This window comes from Ranitomeya imitator, chromosome 5 (assembly GCF_032444005.1).
Source record: "Ranitomeya imitator isolate aRanImi1 chromosome 5, aRanImi1.pri, whole genome shotgun sequence".
Lineage (NCBI taxonomy): Eukaryota > Metazoa > Chordata > Amphibia > Anura > Dendrobatidae > Ranitomeya > Ranitomeya imitator.
In genome coordinates, this window is record NC_091286.1 from 411456343 (window position 1) to 411477463 (window position 21121).

The window sequence follows — 21121 nt, forward strand, 5'->3', positions numbered from 1 at the left end:
GTAAGTCGGGCCTCACTTTGCTAAATCTATTTCATCTCTGTGTTTGTAATTTTCATCTTTACTCACAGTCATTATATGTGGGGGGCTGCCTTTTCCTTTGGGGAATTTCTCTGAGGCAAGGTAGGCTTTATTTTTCTATCTCTAGGGCTAGCTAGTTTCTTAGGCTGTGTCGAGTTGCATAGGGAGCGTTAGGAGCAATCCACGGCTATTTCTAGTGTGTGTGATAGGATTAGGGATTGCGGTCAGCAGAGTTCCCACGTCTCAGAGCTCGTCCTATATTATTAGTAACTATCAGGTCATTCCGTGTGCTCTTAACCACCAGGTCCATTATTGTCCTTACCACCAGGTCATAACAGGGAGCGCCTCCGCACCGTGAGTCGGTGCGGAGGGTCTTTTTGCACCCTCTGCGTGGTCTTTTTGTAGGTTTTTGTGCTGACCGCAAAGTTACCTTTCCTATCCTCTGTCTGTTCAGTAAGTCGGGCCTCACTGTGCTAAATCTATTTCATCTCTGTGTTTGTAATTTTCATCTTTACTCACAGTCATTATATGTGGGGGGCTGCCTTTTCCTTTGGGGAATTTCTCTGAGGCAAGGTAGGCTTTATTTTTCTATCTCTAGGGCTAGCTAGTTTCTTAGGCTGTGTCGAGTTGCATAGGGAGCGTTAGGAGCAATCCACGGATATTTCTAGTGTGTGTGATAGGATTAGGGATTGCGGTCAGCAGAGTTCCCACGTCTCAGAGCTCGTCCTATATTATTAGTAACTATCAGGTCATTCCGTGTGCTCTTAACCACTAGGTCCATTATTGTCCTTACCACCAGGTCATAACACCGTCACACATAATGATATCGCTAACGATATTGTTGCTTTTTGTGACGTAGCAACGATATCGTTAAGGAAATCGTTATGTGTGACAGCGACCTACGGTCAGGCCCCTGCTGGGAGATCGTTGGTCGCTGAGGAAAGTCCAGAACTTTATTTCGTCGCTGGATCTCCTGCTGACATCGCTGGATCGGCGTGTGTGACGCCGATCCAGCGATGTCTTCACTGGTAACCAGGGTAAACATCGGGTTACTAAGCGCAGGGCCGCGCTTAGTAACCCGATGTTTACCCTGGTTACCAGCGTAAACGTTAAAAAAACAAACGCTACATACTTACCTTCAGCTGTCTGTCCCCGGCGCTCTGCTTCTCTGCACTCCTCCTGCATCCTGTGTCAGCGCCGGCCAGCCGGAAAGCACAGCGGTGACGTCACCGCTCTGCTTTCCGGCTGACCGGCGCTGACAGTGCAGAGGAAAGCAGAGCGCCGGAGGACAGACAGCGGAAGGTAAGTATGTAGTGTTTGTTTTTTTAACGTTTACGCTGGTAACCATGGTAAACATCGGGTTACTAAGCGCGGCCCTGCGCTTAGTAACCCGATGTTTACCCTGGTTACCGGGGACCTCGGGATCGTTGGTCGCTGGAGAGCTGTCTGTGTGACAGCTCTCCATTGACCAAACAGCGACGCTGCAGCGATCGGCATCGTTGTCGGTATCGCTGCAGCGTCGCTGAGTGTGAAGGTACCTTTAGACCTTATGGATAAAGTGGATGACCTTGAAAATAGGTCCCGACGCAACAATTTGAGACTCATAGGCCTTCCAGAATCTGTCCCCCCCCTCGAATTGGTCAAAATAACATCAATATGGCTGCCAAAATCTCTTGGGGTGTTACCAACGTCAGGTGCGATAGCCATTGAGAGAGCACACAGGTTGGGACCTCCGAGGGGAGGGGGTGGCGACAGACCAAGACCAGTCATTTTTAAAGTATTGGATTTTCAGGACAAAGTTCGCATCCTTGCAGCATTTAGGAAACAACGTTCCCTGTTATATGAGAATCACAAACTACTCCTGTTCCAGGATTACTCGGCTGCCTTGGCTGCCAGACGTAAAGCCTTCAATCCCGCATGCAAACTTTTGGTGGATAAGAATATTCGCTTTGGCTTGCAGTATCCTTCAACCTTGCGCTTTGACATTGGGGGGAAAAACTGGTCCTTTAGTGATCCAGAGAAGGCTTTGAAATTTCTGCAGGAGGAATCCCAGGCACTTGCTAGCTCCGACAAAACCTAAACGAGCAGAGCTGTCACAATTTGTCATTTTTCAGTGATGTCGCGTTTATGTTAATACTCTTTTGCCCTTAGTAGGCATGTTAATTTTTCATGTAATGCTCACTCTGTGGCTGAGCACCTTGATTACAGTTAATAAGTTTGAATGGTATGGGGGTTTGTGTGGGGGGGGGTGGGTCTCTGCATGCACAAACATAATGTTCTGGTTCTGGGGGACCTTACACTCACTCGCTGGGATGGGTGGGGGTCTCACACACAGTATTTATTCATAGGCTACATGGCTGTTCGTACAGGTATAGGTTAATGGCGGATCAGTCTAGCTCTAAAGATGCCACAATCCGCTCTTTACATTGGTGCTCATGGAATGTTAACGGGTTAAACACTCCAATTAAGAGGAAAAAGGTTTTAAATTTTTTACAAAAACAAAATTTCCACATCATCTTCCTACAAGAAACACATTGGATTAAAAACAATCACCCCTCTCTGCTTAGTAGGAAATATATACGCTTTGTGCTGAGGCTTCATATTCCAAAAAACAGCGAGGTGTAGCCATATTAATACATAATGGCCTTAAATATGAGATAATTGACACATTGGAAGACCCACAGGGTAATTTCTCTTGGTCAAAATCGTAATTGAGGGTATGCACTTTAGCCTGGTTAATATATATGCCCCTAATACTCCTGAAGCACAATTTCAAGCTAAGTTGTTGGAAAGTCTGGCGGGGTGGGATACGTCTCGGGTAGTTATGGGCGGTGACTTTAACGAAGTAGCAGACATGTCCATGGATAGATCCGGTTCTAGTATGGCTCATAGACTGGGGCGGGGGAATGGCATCCAATCACTCTTGGACCACCTCGATCTGGTTGACGTGTGGAGAATACAGCACCCCCTGGAAAGGGACTACTCCCACTACTCTCATGTACATGATTCCCACGCTAGGATTGATTGTTGGTTATTGCACTCATCACTAATACCCCTAATAACACAGTCAAATATACAAAATATCCATATATCGGATCATGCCCCAGTAATGTTCAAATCTAATCTAACAACCTCAATACATCAGGAGAGGAGGTGGCGTTTTCCCTCGTACCTCTATCAGTCGGATGATTTCAAAAAGTATTTGCAGATGTCATGGGAGGTCTATAAGGGTGACAACAGCGTTCATTGCAAAAACGTTCATTTGTTTTGGATGTCCTCTAAGGCCGTGTTGAGGGGCCAAATTATCTCCTTTGTCAGTCACAAAAAAAAAGACATAAAGAAACGAATGATGGAAACACAAAAATCACTAACTCAGGCCTACAAGGACTTTAAACAAAACAATACTCCACCGACAAAGGAAAAGTTCTTAAGGGCTAAGGAGGAGGCGGACGCGTTGGCACATGAGACGGCTATGTTCAACTTAGACTACCAAAAACATAAATATTTTAAATGGGGCAATAAACCGGGGAGGGTGTTGGCGTCCCTTACACGTCCATATAGGAAAGCGACGAAAATACATAAAATTCAACGACGCGATGGTCACATCTTGGCAAATAATGTTGAGATAGTAGATGAATTTAGAGCATTTTTCAGCGAGTTGTACAGCTCGGAGTCGGGAGGGGAGGAGGTGAGAGGGGAGTTTCTCAGAGATTACCTGGCACCAACACTTACAGAAGAAGAAAGGGAGGCCATCAATTCCCCTATAACACCCTCAGAGATTTTACAAGTTATAAATAAACTGAAATTATCTAAGGCACCGGGCCCAGATGGGTTCAGCAACGAGCACTATAAAATTCTGGGATCTAGCTTGACCTCACACCTATGTGAGTTGTATAACAACATAGTTAAATATGGCCACCTCCCTGACCGATTCAACGAAGCGGTTGTCATAGTTCTTCCAAAGCCAGGCAAAGATCACTTGCAGGTTGAAGGATATAGACCAATATCGCTACTTAATTCAGATTTCAAGATATTCACAAAAATTCTCGCTGACAGATTACAAAGAATCATCCCTAATCTAATAACGCTGTAGCAAACTGGATTTGTACATGGGAAATCCATCACATACAACATCAGAACAGCACTGGGAGCCATATCCTACAGTAGAGTGAAACGTCATATGAAATCTATTGTGGTTAGCCTAGACGCCGATAAGGCGTTCGATAGGGTGGCGTAGGGGTACCTATTCGATTTGTTATCATTCAGAGGGTTTGGCTCATGGTTCTGTGAGGCAGTTAAATCAATTTATGAAAACCCGTTATCTAGGATGTCGGTAAATAACACATTATCTAAGCCCTTTGAAGTCCAACGAGGGACGCGCCAAGGTTGCCCTTTGTCTCCCCTTTTGTTTAATTTGGCACTAGATCCATTCTTGAGAACGTTACAGAACGAGGCAACATTTGAAGGGGTAAGAGTGGGAGCTGCATCTTTAAAGATCTCGGCCTTCGCTGATGACGTCCTTGGGATTGGGTTGTGTTTTTTGATTTCCAAACCATTTTGCTGTTACCAAATGTTTGTTTGACATATTGTAAAATTTAATAAACAGATTTACAAAAAAAAAAATCAAAATGGAAAATCAAATTACAGGCTGATACAACTTCGGTGGAAATGCCTTAAGACAAGGAAATGCTCAGTAGTGTGTGCCGACTCCACGTGTCTGTATGACCTCTCTACAATGTCTGGACATGCTCTTGATGAGGCGGCAGATGTTCTTCGGAGGGATCTCCCTCCAAACCTGGATTAAAGGATCAGTCAACTGCTGGAGAGTCTGTGGTGCAATGTGACATTGGTGGATGGAATGAAACATGATGTCCCAGATGTGCTCGATTGGATTCAGGTCTGGGGAAAGGGCGGGCCAGTTCATAATATCAATACCTCCATCATGCAGGAAGTGCTGACACACTTCAGCCACAAGAGGCCTATTATTGTCATGCATCAGAAGGAACCAAGGGCCCACAGCACCTGCATATGGTCTCATAATGGGTCAGAGGATCTTATCCCGGTAACTAGTGGCACTCAGGGTACATCTGGCTAGCACATGGAAGGCTGTGCGGTCCACCAAATATCTCTCCACACAATTACTACCCTACTGTCAAACCAGTAATGCTGGAGGATATTGCAGGCAGCAGAACGTTTTCCATGGCGTCTTCAGACTCTGTCACATTTGTCACATGTGCTCAGTGTGAACCTGCTCTCATCTGTGAAGAGAACAGGGCGCCAATGTCGAATCTGCCAATCTTGGTGTTCGCTGACAAATGCAGATTGCCCTTCACAGTTTGGCTGTAAGCACAACACCCACTTGCGGAAGTAAAGCCCCCCTCATACCACCCTCATGGAGTCTGTTTCTGACAGTTTGAGCACACACATGGATGTTTGGGGCCTGCTGTAGGTCATTTTGCAGGGCTCTGGCAATGCTCTTCCTGTTCCTCCTTGCACAAAGGAGGACGTAGCGGTCCTGCTGCTGGGTTGTTGCCCTCCTACGGCCCCTCCCCATCTCCTGGTTTACTGGCCTGTCTCCCAGTATCTGCTCCATGCTCTGGACACTGTGCTTACAGACACAGCTCCCCTTCTTGCCACAGCTTGCATTATTCTTTTATCTTGGATGAGCTGCACTACCTGAGCAACTTCTGTGGGTTGTAGACACCGCCTCATGCTACTATACAGTACCTCTAAGGGTGATAGCAATGACAAAAATGCTAAAGTGACCAAAACAGCAGCCAAATAGGATAAGAACAGAGAAATGGTCTGTGGTCACCCCCTGAAGAACCACTCCTTTATAGGGGTTGTCTTGCTAATTGCCTATCATTTCTACCTGTTATCTGTTCTATTTGTACAACAGCAGGAGAAATTGATTCACAATCGGTGTTGCTTCATAACTGAACTGGTTGATTTCACAGAACTGTGAATGAATTGGAGTTACTTTGTGTTTAAGTGTTCCCTTTAATGTTTTGAGCAGTGCATGTTAGTGTATGTTTTTGTATTTGTTTGTAAAAGCTGCTATGTGGGTTCTTAGGTTTTTGCCTCTGTGCAAAGATACTGATATTTGAACCATTTACTATGCAATAATAAAGCCTATTTGGAAATGGCAAAAGTAATTTTAAAGAGATTGTCGAGGACTAACATATTGATGACCTATCAGATCAATTTGGGCAGAAAAGACCCCCATGATCAGTTGTTATATGGTCTGGTTGTGGTCGGATGTAAACAGAGCTTTCTGTACGCTGTTGGTAATGGTTGCTCCTGGGTGATGCAGATCACGCCTTTAAATTCACTGTATTGTAGCTAAAACGTAAAGCTTTAAAATCTAATTTTTAAGATAATCACTAGGGTGCCAAGGAAAAATGAACTTTGCAAATTGGTAAGTCATACCCCTCAAATTTGTTCCTTTTGGCATAAAGGATTCACCATGTAAAATATGTTGACATTAAATTTAGATTTACCACTTGCTCAAGGTATATACATTGTATATATATATATATATATACACTGTATATATATATATACACCGTATATATATATATATATATATATATATATATATATATACACCGTAGTTTCCGGCATATAAGACGATTGGGCATATAAGACGACCCCCAACTTTTCCAGTTAAAATATAAAATCTTAAAAGTCGGGGGTCTTCTTATATGCCATGTGTCGTCTTATAGGGCGGGTGACTAATGTGCCTTTTGGGGGGGAGTGGTCCCGATGACGGAGAGAGGGGACGTCTCACAGGGAAGTGTGAGTGGAGTATCCCCCGATTATCTCATTGTGGCAGCATGGGGTCTCTCTACTGGGGAGCAGTGGCTCCTCTTTGTGCCGCGTGGGTGCTCTGTGCTGTGGGGCGGCGGCGGTGTATCTTTGTGCAGCGTCGGGGCTCTGTGCTGTGGGGCGGCGGCGTATCTTCGTGCAGCGTCGGGACTCCGCCGGCATTTCCTCACAGCCTGGAGGCACCGGCAGTTCCATTGCTGCGATGCGGTGGCCTCCGGGAAAATGGCCACTGTGGGCTGCGCATGGGCATCGGGAGACGAGATATGAATCTGAGCATGCGCAGCCCACAGCAGCCATTTTCCCGGAGGCCACCGCATCGCAGCAATGGAGCTGCCGGGCCTCCAGGCTGTAAGGAAATGCCGGCAGAGCCCCGACGCTGCACGAAGAAACACCGCTGCCGCCCCACAGCACAGAGCACCCACGCGGCACAAAGAGGAGCCGCCGCACACAGCACAGAAACCCCACGCTGCCACAATGAGGTAATAGGGGGATTCTCCACTCACACTTTCCTGTGAGACGCCCCCTCTCTTCATCATCGGGACCACTCCCCTCCACCCACCATATGCACATTGGTCTGCACCCGGCGTATAAGACGACCCCCGACTTTTAAGAAGATTTTCAGGGGTTAAAAAGGCGTCTTATATGCAGGAAAATACGGTATATACATATACACACATTTGGTATTGCCGCGTTCAGAAACGCCCGATCTATCAAAATATAAAATCAATTAATCTGATCGGTAAACGGCATAACATACCATACATAACACGGGATATGTATGACGATAAATACTAAACAAACATTTAAAACTGAAATATGATGTGCCATTGAGCAACCAGTAAATGATAACTAATCTTAAAAAAATAAAATTATAAAATATCTATGACCAAAAAGGAACAAAATTAGGAGGTAAGACCTTCAAAAACTTGCTACTTTATTTTACCATGCATTTCCTTGGCACCCTAATAATCACCCCATTCCATTTGTGTGCTACCTGATAATTTATGCTCTAGGAGAATTATTGTTTTTTTTAAATACTGCGCTAATTGTAAAAGGTGTTAATAGTTTTATATATAAAGAACAAAATCCAAGATCAGCGGCCATACACATATCCTGACAGTCCCATAAGCATGCACATTCTCCTTATAGTGTAGGTCGCTGCCAGATGGTTTCCAAAAACAAAATGATTGAGCAGTTGTAATCCAATTGCTTGGTCCCTATCTCCCCTGACAGCTGCCACCACAGCAGAATTGTGTGGCCCCCATATACATTAGATGCTTGGCTGGTCTTGATGAATTCGGCTGTTCAACCAATATGTGTAAAGCCAGCATAAAATTGCTTAAGACTTCTTATGCCCTTGATAATGCCACAATAAATATCATATATGTCACATTCACCCATGCCTGTTTCTGAGATACTTCTACACATTTGTGTAATAGAAAGTGGTGAGATATGTGACCCACAGGCAAATAGTTTGGAAAAGTTTCGAAAGACAGGTTTAAACAAAGTGTAAAAAAGTATTACACTTAGCATTCCGCAGCTAAAAATGTCCACAACATAATCGTATTCATGCAGCAGACACAGAAAAATGATGCTGCGTCTATTGTCCTGGGCCACCACCTACAGTAAATCTGGTCTTACAAAGGACAATTTTTCAGTTAAATCAAAGTTACTCTACTATTTGGTTAAAGTTAGACACAGACTATCAAACAGGCAATTCCTGCATGTGCTGCGGCTGTCTAACAGTTGCGGAGACTCAAACATATTTTTCGGGCACGTCGAAGTCACTCGGTTAGGCTGGGTTCACACTGCGTTGTGTGAACCCGTTTAACGGACTACGTTACACCGCGGCATAACGCGGTGTAACGTAGTCCGTTAATGCCGCCATTACGTGCAATGGCAAACGCATCGCTAGCGCACGCCCACAATGGGCGTGCGCTAGCGATGTGCCGTCATTGAGTGACGGACCCGAGACGCGGGCTGCAGCGTTTCCGGGTCCGTCACTGCTAGCGCAGATGGAGCTAGCAGATGCTCCATCTGCGTTATCGCAGTGCCAAAGTCGGCACTTGCGTTAGTGCAGTCTGTTTAACGGATTTGTTGAACGGACTGCACAACGCAAGTGTGAACCTAGCCTTAGCCCATGAGCATGCTCAACATATTTTTTGAGGATGCCGAAGTCACTTGATTAGTACACGAACATGCTCGGATAACACCTTATCTGAGCATGTTCACTCATCACCACAAGACACTACTATTTCATTATAATTAGACACTATTAATTGATTCAAGTTAGACACTTAGTTAACTTGATGGTCCGCAATCCATGTAATGTCTCATGTACCCGGCCATATTAGAAATATGGATGATATGGATCTGCAATATTGCCTACACAGTTATTTACTTTTATGGAGGTTAAAGTTTTAGAAAGTTTAAGCAAATGTTTAGTCCCCATAGATGAGCAATGCTAAAGTTTTAACACGTTTATATAACCTTCTAAAACTGTTGGAATGCTCATCTATAGGAACTAAACATTTGCTGATGGATGAAGTTTTGTCCCATTTACTGGAAGCTCTGAAGGAATGAAGTATCATGTTACCTAGGTCTGTTGTACATGATATCACATACAGTTTCATGTCTAGCACGAGGTTAAACCAGGTGTGTTCTGTCAACAACTATATAATCTTTCCTTGAATATGGAAATAACCTTGTATGTTACTGACATCCACTGAGCCTAATTAGCTGTATTTATTGACTCCTATTTAAGTTCACATAGATAAAACATTTTATCTTCCTTTTTTTCTTTTTACCTTCGGTCTTTGTATATGTTATAATATTGCTGTTGTTGTGAACGCTTAAAAAAAAGAAATACAACTTCAATGGGAGTCAATAATGACTAAATCTTTGTAAGCCATATTTGCAGAAGTTAAAGGAGAATTCAGTAATATACACCCAAATAGGCCATGTTAAGTAGATAACTAAAGCGTTTTATATGCCTTTCACACATATAGGCCATCTAGTCATTAAGACTGAACTTGTAATTGTATTGCTGCTAGTTCTATAATACTAATGATAGTAGTTAACTGCATTTCCCATCACACTCATGCTTGAATGCAGAGCAATAGCTGTGCTCTATAAAACCTATTCAGAGACATCGCCTGAGGGACACATACAGAATCTGTAGCTGCCACCCTTTAATAACGTTTATAATCTTGAGCCACTTTGTGAGATGCCATTTAAACTATAGAGTATGTGTAGTGAATAAAAATAAATGTTATTATATCTTTGTACACAAATAAATACAGCAACCACGATTCAAGACTGCAAACCTATTGCAGCAGTAAAGCATGTTTTGCCCATACAATGCAGCGTAATCTAGAGACTTTTGTGCATATCTGCGCCTTGTTGATGTCTTCTTCCCTGTAATAAGGTTTCCGTAGTGCAGATCACATTTGTCATGATGGCTTTGCAGATGGGGTTCGCTCCGAGCCATATCAAAGGACAACGACAGATAAGTGATATACAACTGAAGTGTCCTGACCCACACTGCAAAGTCCAATGGTCCATTTACAGTCTGCAGCATTCAATGACCAGCAACATATTTTGCTGGTTGCTGGTCATTTAATTGCCTGATTACACAAACTCACGCCACTTCTGAAGCTAACTGAACAATCAGTAAGGGATCATTCTGTACATATAGGCTGCTACTGTTCTTGGCAGCACAGGTTCTGTTTACATAGGACAAGGTGCCACTAAGCACCTTGTAATTTTACCTGATGAACGAGTGTTTTGCTCGTTCATCGAATGATCAGCAGCCTGTTTTGACTTCACAATTATCGTAAATCAAGCATTCCTAGGAATTCTCCTTCATAATGATGATGCAGTGTGCATACACATTTAGTGTATCCTATACGATGTAGCTGTAGCCTTGCCTTCCCTGCTTCCTTGTTGTAATATGTTTCTCCCTGTCAGCTGGCTCTTACAAGCAGGAGACAGAGAGACAGGTGGAAGCAAAATTTGATAGGATGCAGTGAAGATTATGCAGAAAGCTCAAAATGATGGTAGATAATCAGTGTGACTAATGCAGCATTTACTCTCAAAGATTATCATGAACAAGTGTTCTTAAGAATGCTTGTTTCATACTAATCTTAAAGTGTAAACAGGCCGCTGAGCATTCAATGATTGAGCAAATCACTCTTTCATTGGGAGAATTTATTTTTTGTGCAGCACAAAAAAAAATCATCTTTGGCATTGCATCATCCTGTGTAATGAGGATTCGCCCTGCTGAGAACAATGGCAGCCTATGTGCACTGAACAATCTACTACAGATTGTTGAATGTGCATCGTTTACTGTTGTCTGCCTGTATAAACCGGCCATTTAACAACCACTAATGGCTAAATGTTTACCAACTCTATGTAAGGTCCCTTTACACAGACCTATCAGGGATACTAAAAAACTGCTGTACGGTCTGTGAAAACGGACCTTCTACAGAGTTGGTAAATATTTGGGCATCGGTGGTTTTATAACTGTAATGGTGTCAAGAGGGATATGATAAGTGAAGATGTCATAGACAGACCTTCTGTTCATGCATGAGAGCATTTCCTGAACTGGTGCTAAGATTGGAAATCACAAAACACAGCGGTATGAATACAACTGAGCTGTGATAAAACAAATCAGAACTGTTCAATATTACGTTAAAATACTAGGTTTCACCTCTATAGCAAGAGAACCAGTAACTATCACAATGGCAGAGATTATATACTCTTCCAGGACCCGATGCCTGAAGTTAAAGTTGTTGTCCACTACTTTTACATTGATGAACTATCCATAGGATAAATCATCAATATCTGATCAGTCAGGGTCTGCCACCCGCATCTTCTGGTAGTGGCAGGGGCTTGGTACTGCACATCCATCTCCTATTCAAATCAATACGGGCAGCACGGTGGCGCAGTGGTTAGCACAGCAGCCTTGCAGCGCTGGGGTCCTGGGTTCTAATCCCACCCAGGACAACATCTGTAAAGAGTTTGTATGCTTTCTCCGTGTTTGCGTGGGTTTCCTCCGGGCACTCCGGTTTCCTCCCACATTCCAAAGACATACTGACAGGGATTCTAGATTGTGAGCCCCATTGGGGACAGTGATGATAATGTGTGCAAAACTGTAAAGCGCTGCGGAATATGTTAGCGCTATATAAAAATAAAGATTATTATTATTATTAATAGGAGGCGGATTTGCAGTACCCTGCGGCAACCACTACAAGTAGACAGAACAGCTTGGCAAGTGAGCACTTCTGACCGGCAGGCGCTGAGATGGATTACAGCTGATCAGTCAAGGTGCCGGGTGTCGGACAATCAGACATTGATGACCTATCCTAAGGGTAGGCCATCAATGTAAAAGTAATGGATAACTTCTTTAACTAAAAGGTCTCTCTTTGAGGGGATCAGTACTATAGACAATGTTTTGAGAGTTGATGGCTCCACTACCGCTTTTGCATGGTGTCCCAGGCGCTTTAGTTTACCCATCTAATGAGAAGCCATAATTAAAAACAGTTCCAGTGTAAATGGCAACCTGTAAACTATTCTTATACAGCGATTCTTCATTCACGTGTGTAATCAATAGATTATGTGTGTTCAATAGATTTCTCCAGAATGAATTTGATCACAGAACGTCAGAAATAAAGACAGATTACAGATGTACATGGAATGAAGTCTTTTTTTTTTTCTCAATTTTTTTTTTTTTTTATCTTAAAACGTTCCAACTATTCAGGACAAAATGTTACATTGTTTGACCTGGTTCATTACATAAATAAAAGTTCTTTATAAATATCTCTTCATAAACAATATAAATAGCTTTACAACATAAATACATTGATGCAAGGTGAGAATTTACATATAGCTCTGTCAGATCCCCCTCCCTCCGTCTACATGAGTACCCCAAGAGACTTCCTCCTTGCACTGCTGGATTGAGCCTCTCCGACAAAGCTTGCAGCTTTCCAATGGAACTGATGGGGCAAATGAAGACTTTGTGTGCTTAGTCCGGTCGGTCTAGTGCATATGGCACAACTTCAGTGAAACCCACTGCATACAGATTACCTGAATTTGTCCAATTCTCAGAATACTTGATCATGCAACTAACTATATCGTAGTAGAGATAAGGAGCCCTCGGTGTCAGGAGTAAAAAAAAAATGACTGAGAAGTTATATTGTTGGATACATTTAGTAATATATGTGAAGCTGAGATGTGCAAGGACTCGTGTCTGAATTCATACCGCTCTTGTAGACCATTTCTGCAAAGTCACACATCATCATGCTAGCATCGTATCAAGTATCGTATATGTTGGCTGGAACTTCTACAAATTAATTTCCCAGATCTGTGAGAAATCCTTAATAAAATAGTAAATTCCCTGTTTTCCTATTATTTTGTGCAGCTTTGTAACAACGCTAGACGTCTAAAAAGTAGAAACACAAAATGAAACGTTAAGTTCATGTCATTTGTAGCATTGGAGCTTATTTACTTGGCCATAAGATCAGCGTAAAACTGACATTAGACTAACGAGAAAAAAAAAAGGTTTAAAAACAATTAAGCAGCTACTAAGGTTTCGAGACCGACCTCTTCTCCCAGAAAGCGCTGCAGTCTTACCCTATTATTTTGCAGAAGTTGGACAAGCATTTTACGAACCTCTCTGGTAGAGGCAGGTCATAATTATGATCATGGCAGGTTGGTAACTGAACTCCGGTGCCTCATTACAGCGCAAACAGTAGCTTAATACATTCTGTGGATAATGAGCTGTCAAGGGTTAAATCTCAGGGTAGAATTAAAGTCAGGCATGTGACGATTGTTTTAATTGTAACCTGGGGAAGATTTCCTTGTAGCTCAAATGATGACAGTCCATGAATTAGGAATGGTTTTGCTCTTGCACGTGGAGAGCACACGGGACAGTCCGCTTGGCCACCTAAAAGGTGAACACGTGTCTGAACACTGATATGTAAACATCTAGGCAGCCCTCATTACACATGTGTATACAAAACGCACATTCGTGGCTCTTGTGCGCTGGCAACAAAATGATGACAGACATGTGGTAACAGCAGGTCCAATGTCCCATCGTACCGGCCTGTCCCTTCGCTGTAGAATCTTCTGGAAACGCAAGACTCTCCGCTGGGCGTCTACACTAAGACAGGATAATGACCAGTGATCAGAAAACCGTTGTCAATGTTAGGAGCCTGGAAGAGAAAAAGACTGTGGATTAATGTTGTTATTAGCATATGGCAAGCCAGGTTTCTGACTTCTCTCATACAGCACTTCGAGGCTTGTAACAGCACATGGAAAATGCAGATGGAATTATGATCCTAGTTATTAATAACACAGCCCCGGGATTTTCAGTGCCAGAAGCCTGGGAAGCGCTACTCTGGCCTCAAATCATTCATTTTCCTCGAGTTGTCACTGTATTCCTTCCACAGGCTGAACATTTCTGTGCACAGGCAAACCCTGCACCTCGTACCCGAGTATAAATTGATCTATGTTGGGCTTCACAACCTTACAAACAAACATTGCACTTCAAAATCACCTCACAATCACCGTGCCACTAACATTTTCCACAGTTTCCTGTGAAAAATGCTAGACATCATGGCGGAACCCGAAAGGATCTCATTATAGCTCAATAGATTCAGTCGGACACCACTGGTGTTCATCAGTTTACAGATCAGGCTCCGTGTTACGCCACTGTATAGGCAAACATCAGAGTACGTCACCCTTACAGGTTATGCTCTGCCTTGCACCACCGTACAGCCATACACCAGCACGTCATCCTTACAGATCAGGCTCCGTCTCATACCACCGTATACACACACACACACTACCACACGTCACCCTTATTGATCAGGCTCCGACTTATGCCACCATATACGCATACACTAGCACATGTCACCCTTACAGATCAGGCTCCGACTTACGCCATTGTATAGGCATACACTAGCACACATCACCCTTACAGATTAGGCTCAGTCTTACGCCACCGTATACGCATATACTACCACACTTCACCCTTCCAGATCAGGCTCCATCTTACGCCACTGTATATGCATACAAAAACACATATCACCCTTACAGATTAGTCTCACGCCACCGTACATGCATATACTGCCACACGTCACCCTAGAGATCAGGATCCGTCTTACGCCACCGTATATCCATATACCACCGCACGTTACCCTTACATAACAGGCTCCAACTTACGCCACTGTATACACATACACTAGCACACATTACCCTTATAGATCAGGCTCCGTCTTATGCCACCGTATACGCATACACTAGCACATGTCACCCTACAGGTCAGCCTCCGTCTTATGTCACCATATACGCATACACTAGCACACATTACCCTTATAGATCAGGCTCCATCTTATGCCACAGTATACGCATACACTAGCACATGTCACCCTTCAGATCAGCCTCCGTCTTATGTCACCATATACACATACACTAGCACACGTCACCCTACAGATCAGGCTCCATCTTACGCCACCATATACGCATACACTAGCACACGTCACACTACAGATCAGCCTCCGTCTTACACCACTGTATACACATACACTAGCACACGTCACCCTACAGATCAGCCTCCGTCTTACGCCACCATATACGCATACACTAGCACACGTCACCCTACAGATCAGCCTCCGTCTTACGCCACCATATACGCATACACTAGCACGTCACCCTACAGATCAGCCTCCGTCTTACACCACTGTGTACACATATACTAGCACACGTCACCCTACAGATCAGGCTCCGTCTTACGTCAACGTATACGCATACACTAGCACACGTCACCCTACAGATCAGCCTCCGTCTTACGTCACCATATACGCATACACTAGCACACGTCACCCTATAGATCAGCCTCCGTCTTACGCCACCATATACGCATACACTAGCACACATCACCCTACAGATCAGCCTTCGTCTTACGCCACCATATACGCATACACTAGCACACATCACCCTACAGATCAGCCTCCGTCTTACACCACTGTATACACATACACTAGCACACGTCACCCTACAGATCAGCCTCCGTCTTACGCCACCTTATACGCATACACTAGCACACGTCACCCTACAGATCAGCCTCCGTCTTACGCCACCTTATACGCATACACTAGCACACGTCACCCTACAGATCAGGCTCCGTCTTACGTCACCGTATACGCATACACTAGCACACGTCACCCTACAGATCAGCCTCCGTCTTACGCCACCATATACGCATATACTAGCACACGTCACCCTTACCCTTTTTTGCGCTGTGTATTTTTATTGCTTAAAAATCGCACCATCTTAGAGTTTCAACAAAATTAATGGGATTTATAGAAATCTCATGCCCTCTGTGCTTTTTTTGTTAACGCTGCATAGAATGAGCCACGGTGAGACTTTGAAACCTGCAGCATGTCAATTTCACTTGCAATAAATATTGTTTTATTTGCAGATTTTCTGCACAGTTACAAACAGCATATGCGTTTTTAGTATGTTTCTGCACATATAATCTGCACATACAATAAAGACTTATCATAGCCAAGAAGGAAGAAGTATCCAAATCAAAGCAATTTTAAAACATGACCTACCAAAAGGAGACAAAAACTGAAAAATCGTGCTACAACAGTACGTACCCTAATTTAGCTAATAGGTGCGGAAAATCTGCAACATTAAAAACGCACTAAATACTCATTGTGGGAACTTAAAACTCAGGTTTTGTTCTTGTTTTCTGAGCCAAAACCAGTAGTGAGTCATAAAGGAAAAGAAAGTATAAAGGACGGACACGATCGCTCCTCTTTTTTCAACCTGATCCTGGTTTTATCTACAACACCTGCATAAAAAACCTGAACAAAACCCGTCTGCGTGGGCTCACCCTCATGGTGGGACATTGCACACCGTGCGTGTATTGCTCCTTCATTGGCTGCAGCTGGAAGGAGCTGAAATTTGAACCTCACATTTCTGTAGGACAAGAGAACTCAGCAACACTTACAAACATATGAAGAGGGTAGGGGGCTTGTTCCCCCATTAGCTTTTCCTAATATTTGTTAGCAATTGTAAAGGTCTGGATCCCTTTAAATGCTTCACAATTTGTAATTCCTTTTAGTCTCATGCTTGTGGTTCTGGAGAACAAACACAGACTTATTCAAGTGCAATCTTGCCTTCCTGTCTTGACGCCTACCATTATTTACTGTATTTTAGGTTTTTGAATGTTATCTTTTTTGAAAGTCAATTTCCAAGAATGGAGTTGTATGCTGTGTTATGTATGAAAGTGACATCTCTGAAAAATATGCGAGTAACGAGTTAACCATGCATAACTGAATAAAGGTTACAAGTCAAGGATGAACTGGAGTAACTGCCAGAAAAGGCGTAAACCAGGACTGAATAATGGGAGTCTGAATTCACTTGACTAAGTGTCATTAGAAACAAGTGACAGACATTGAGTAACCACATAAGACTATGCAGGAGAATATTAAAGTCAGAAATTTACTAGAGGACTATCAAGGTAGGGGAAAAAAATGTTAGAGTAGTTCATACTGACCACCACAAGATGGTGCTCCAACTTCTAGCACCCCAAGCCACTCATGGCTCCGATGCGGTCCAGTTTGAGACCAAAACAGCCTTTGGATAGCCCCTTTTTATTCACGCCTTTAAATTTGCGGGTGTTGGGGTATTCGTTGAGCAGTCTGGTCCACGCTGCCCTTGATCGTGTATCTGCACGTAGATCTCTGAGAAGTCGAGCACGAGTCTTGGGGTCAATATTTCTTTCTCCCCTTTCTCCAGAGGCCAAATATTCAGCCAGTTCTTCTCCTAGCAATGTGCGCAGTGACTGCAGAATAAAAAGGCAAAATACGGAAATTCATTAGTCAATGTATTTATGGATTACATTGACTGACCATTAAATATTATTGGATATTTGACAAAAAGAAATCTTCAAAAATGACATTTATTTCAATTTAATACAAGATTTTGCGTGGATCAAATATTTCATTTGTTTGTGACCATCAATTACAATTCACCCTGAACTTGAGAGTAGAAATAGAGTGCCTGCAGGTACCAAGAAAGAGGGGTCTAAATATCAGGTCTACATTGCATGGTAGATTGGGAACTATGATCCATCTGTGATGATGTTGTCAAATGATATGAGTGATGTCTTGGCCGTCACTGACAACAACTATCAGACTTGCTTTTCAAGATAACACACTTTTAATTGGTAATATCAGCCATCATAATGGGATAACAAGAGATAACCCGATAAGATCAGCTGCCCTTGAGGTTGTCTTCTGCTCCTTGGCATCCACCATTCAACAACAAGGTGGCTTCTCTTGGGGTGAGCTAGTCACGTCAGTCACATCCACTGCTTATAAAAAGGTGTATAAAGTGCAATAAAGGGTTTTATTTGTAGATTGCCTCGAGGAGCATTGTGCTGACTACATAGTGGACTCTGTGCCGGAGATTGCCTCTTACTGCATTATGTCATGTCGTCGTGTTCACCTGTTCAGTAACCCGTTCTGGACTCGAGGAGGTAACATTTGCACAAACAATGCCCAGAGCTCAGCTCGTTCCCTTACTCTCAAAGTCCTATTATACATTATTCTGTAATTCTATCATAACACTTCTCCTCCCCCTCTTACTTTTTCCAAGTAGTGCTGGAAACGATTCTCATCTAGGAGACAAAAGAGTTAACGCTCCAGACATTTTCCATGCCTGGCAGTCGCATCTACGATGCGGGTTGACCCTTGATTTAAATATAATGTCAGACGACCACCTGCTAATCTAATTTGGGAGGCTCGTTAAGGAATATCATTTATATGGCTGTGTATTTAAATATATTCCTGTATATATATAAACACACTCGTGCACACATACCTCTGTCAGCAAACAGATCTCTATAGATCTCATCAATGACAAAGGGCAAACTTGGCATTTTCAGCAGGCAGAGGGTCTACAATACTCTTCAGCTAAATGTTGCTCTTTTCAGTCTTTCTTTTAGCGCAGCAGAAGTGAATCTCTCCTTCATCGTCAGAGTCAAGCGTCATTTAACTTTAGGCTACATTACAGTAGCTTTTCCCGCAGCTCTATGTATGACCACAAAAAACATATTCTGATATCGGGGGTAGCTGTAACATACATTCTATTCTCATTTGTCCCATCTTACAATTTTTTTTCAGCTGCATCTGCTGCACACGACATGTATTAAGAACCTGTGCCTGAATTTGAGATTTTCCCTGGGGTTATATGAGGCCACGCATGGACAGAGCGCACCGTGACCTCTATTAATAACCGTAAATTGTTTTGTTTTCTGTTAGGCATCGTTTCAGTACTGATGGTTTAGTACCAAAAGGGTTATTTCTACGAACCCTCTGTTCTCTTCTGTTATCCATCCACAATCAGAGCATCTTCTGGTACCCAGCCAGACACCTGGAGTCTACAGGAATGAAATATCACAGTTGTCTGTGCAGAGTTGGCTGGGTGGAGATAGTGTCCTAAATGTGTGGTCTCCCAGTACTTTCACAGATAGCTGCCCATAGGAATTAGTTCTTTTGGCAGATCCCATGATATTTCAGTGGAATCTGATGAAGAAAAATCTCTGGAGCACAACAGAAAGTACAACGGCAAAATATAAAAAAAAAAGTCTTAGGCTAAGTTTACACTGGGCGTTTTTGCAGCTTTTTTAATGCAAATTTTCAGCTGCATTTTTCTGATATTTCAGAAATCTCATGCACACAGCTTAGTTTTTTGTCATCAGGATTTTGTGCTTTGCATGGTTTTTTCGGACATAGAGCATGTCACTTCTTTCAGCGTTTTTCACCCATTGAATTGAAAGGAAAAAAAACACACCAAAACAGCATCAAAACCTGCATTTTTGTCGCAGTTTCTTTCCTGCCAAGCACCTAGGTTTTGCTGCAGAAAAAATAAATGCCTAGTGTGAACTTAGCCTTACCCTGGCGATTGCATTTATGTTGAGTTGCTGATTTTATAGGAGGAATGAATGGATGGCTTACACAAAGATTACTCCCTAACCAGATCTGTACTAACATGGTCAATCAATCTCATAGGGATCAATCTCACAAAAGAAAAATGTATCTGACCTGAATAGAAACTGTTTTACTAATCGCCATTATCATTAGGATTGTAGAAATTAAGCCACACTGTCATACACAACACCATTATGGCAGGATTTCAGGTTTCTGGGAGGGCAAGACTTTAATTTTATGGGCTGTTGTGGATCAATGTATGAACTGTATATTTGGTACCAAAGATGGGATCAGATCCCAGAAGAATAAACTTACACGAGTCTGAATGAAGCCTACACTAATATCCCGATGTATGACCAGCTTGGTGCCCAATATGCACGTAGGTATGACTGGGGTCAGAGTCTGTCTGTATCCGTGAATGCACCTGGCACAGAAGAAAGCCCTATCAGTAATTTGTACGGCACTATGTTACCTCTAGAAACTGACTATAAAGATTAGTATACGGGACACAATAATCATTGAATCCCAGAAACCAGGGATGTACAAGTTAATGCCCCTTCTGTATGTCATAAACTAACCCCAATGTAGACGAGAGCTGTGTGATTGGTATCAATGGAAAATATGTGCCCCCTTGTCTATGCCACCTGTCACCCAGTGCAGCATCCTGGAGTCTTAGGGTATTAGGACCCTGAATGTACAGAGGGGTGAATACTGCCGGGGAAATTTGGACTGCAGTCGAAGAAAGTCAGAAAAATGGGATGAATCACAGACACAAAGGATGAAATAAATGGGAGAGAGAACTTCAGGTGATCACTGACCTTCTGATGTGCCTGTACCACAGGCTTCGCCTCCGTCCTGCAGCACAGCACAGCCAGCACCAGTCCCCAGCCTACAATATTACAGAAGTGCATCCTAACTGTGGCACTCAGTCTCCTCAGGGTCAGAAATCCTGCAGTGTTACAAGTGGCAGAGGTGCCTCCTCCTGTTCGTTCTCTAACTCTCCTATCAGCAGCCCATTCATTTTATAAACCCGGGGAGGTGACATCACCGTACTGATAGGAGGATCTTGATTGGCATCATAGTGTATAGTGAAGGTGCCTCGAAGTGCAGAAGGGGTTAATGGGGCAGGACCAGCTGCAACTTGTTCCCAGGCTTTGTTTGTTTCCTCATTGGCCCTGGGGCTCTGGGCGGGAAGGGAGGCGAGGTTATAAATTTCTGGCTGCCCTGCTCTCCTCATCCAGTCAGTGCCTTGTCTGAGGAGCTGTGAA

The 21121-nt window shown here is 43.2% G+C and overlaps 1 protein-coding gene across 1 annotated transcript; it reads right to left on the minus strand.

Annotated features, from left to right (window-relative positions):
* Window positions 1–12535: 12535 nt before the first annotated feature.
* Window positions 12536–20871, minus strand: NPPC (natriuretic peptide C). Its single transcript, XM_069727017.1, has 3 exons — window positions 20672–20871; window positions 17417–17704; window positions 12536–14060 (listed from the first exon to the last, which is right to left on the minus strand). The coding sequence occupies exons 1-2, from the start codon at window positions 20762–20764 to the stop codon at window positions 17441–17443; spliced, it is 357 nt and encodes a 118-aa protein (XP_069583118.1). The 5' UTR covers window positions 20765–20871; the 3' UTR covers window positions 12536–14060; window positions 17417–17440.
* Window positions 20872–21121: the final 250 nt, after the last annotated feature.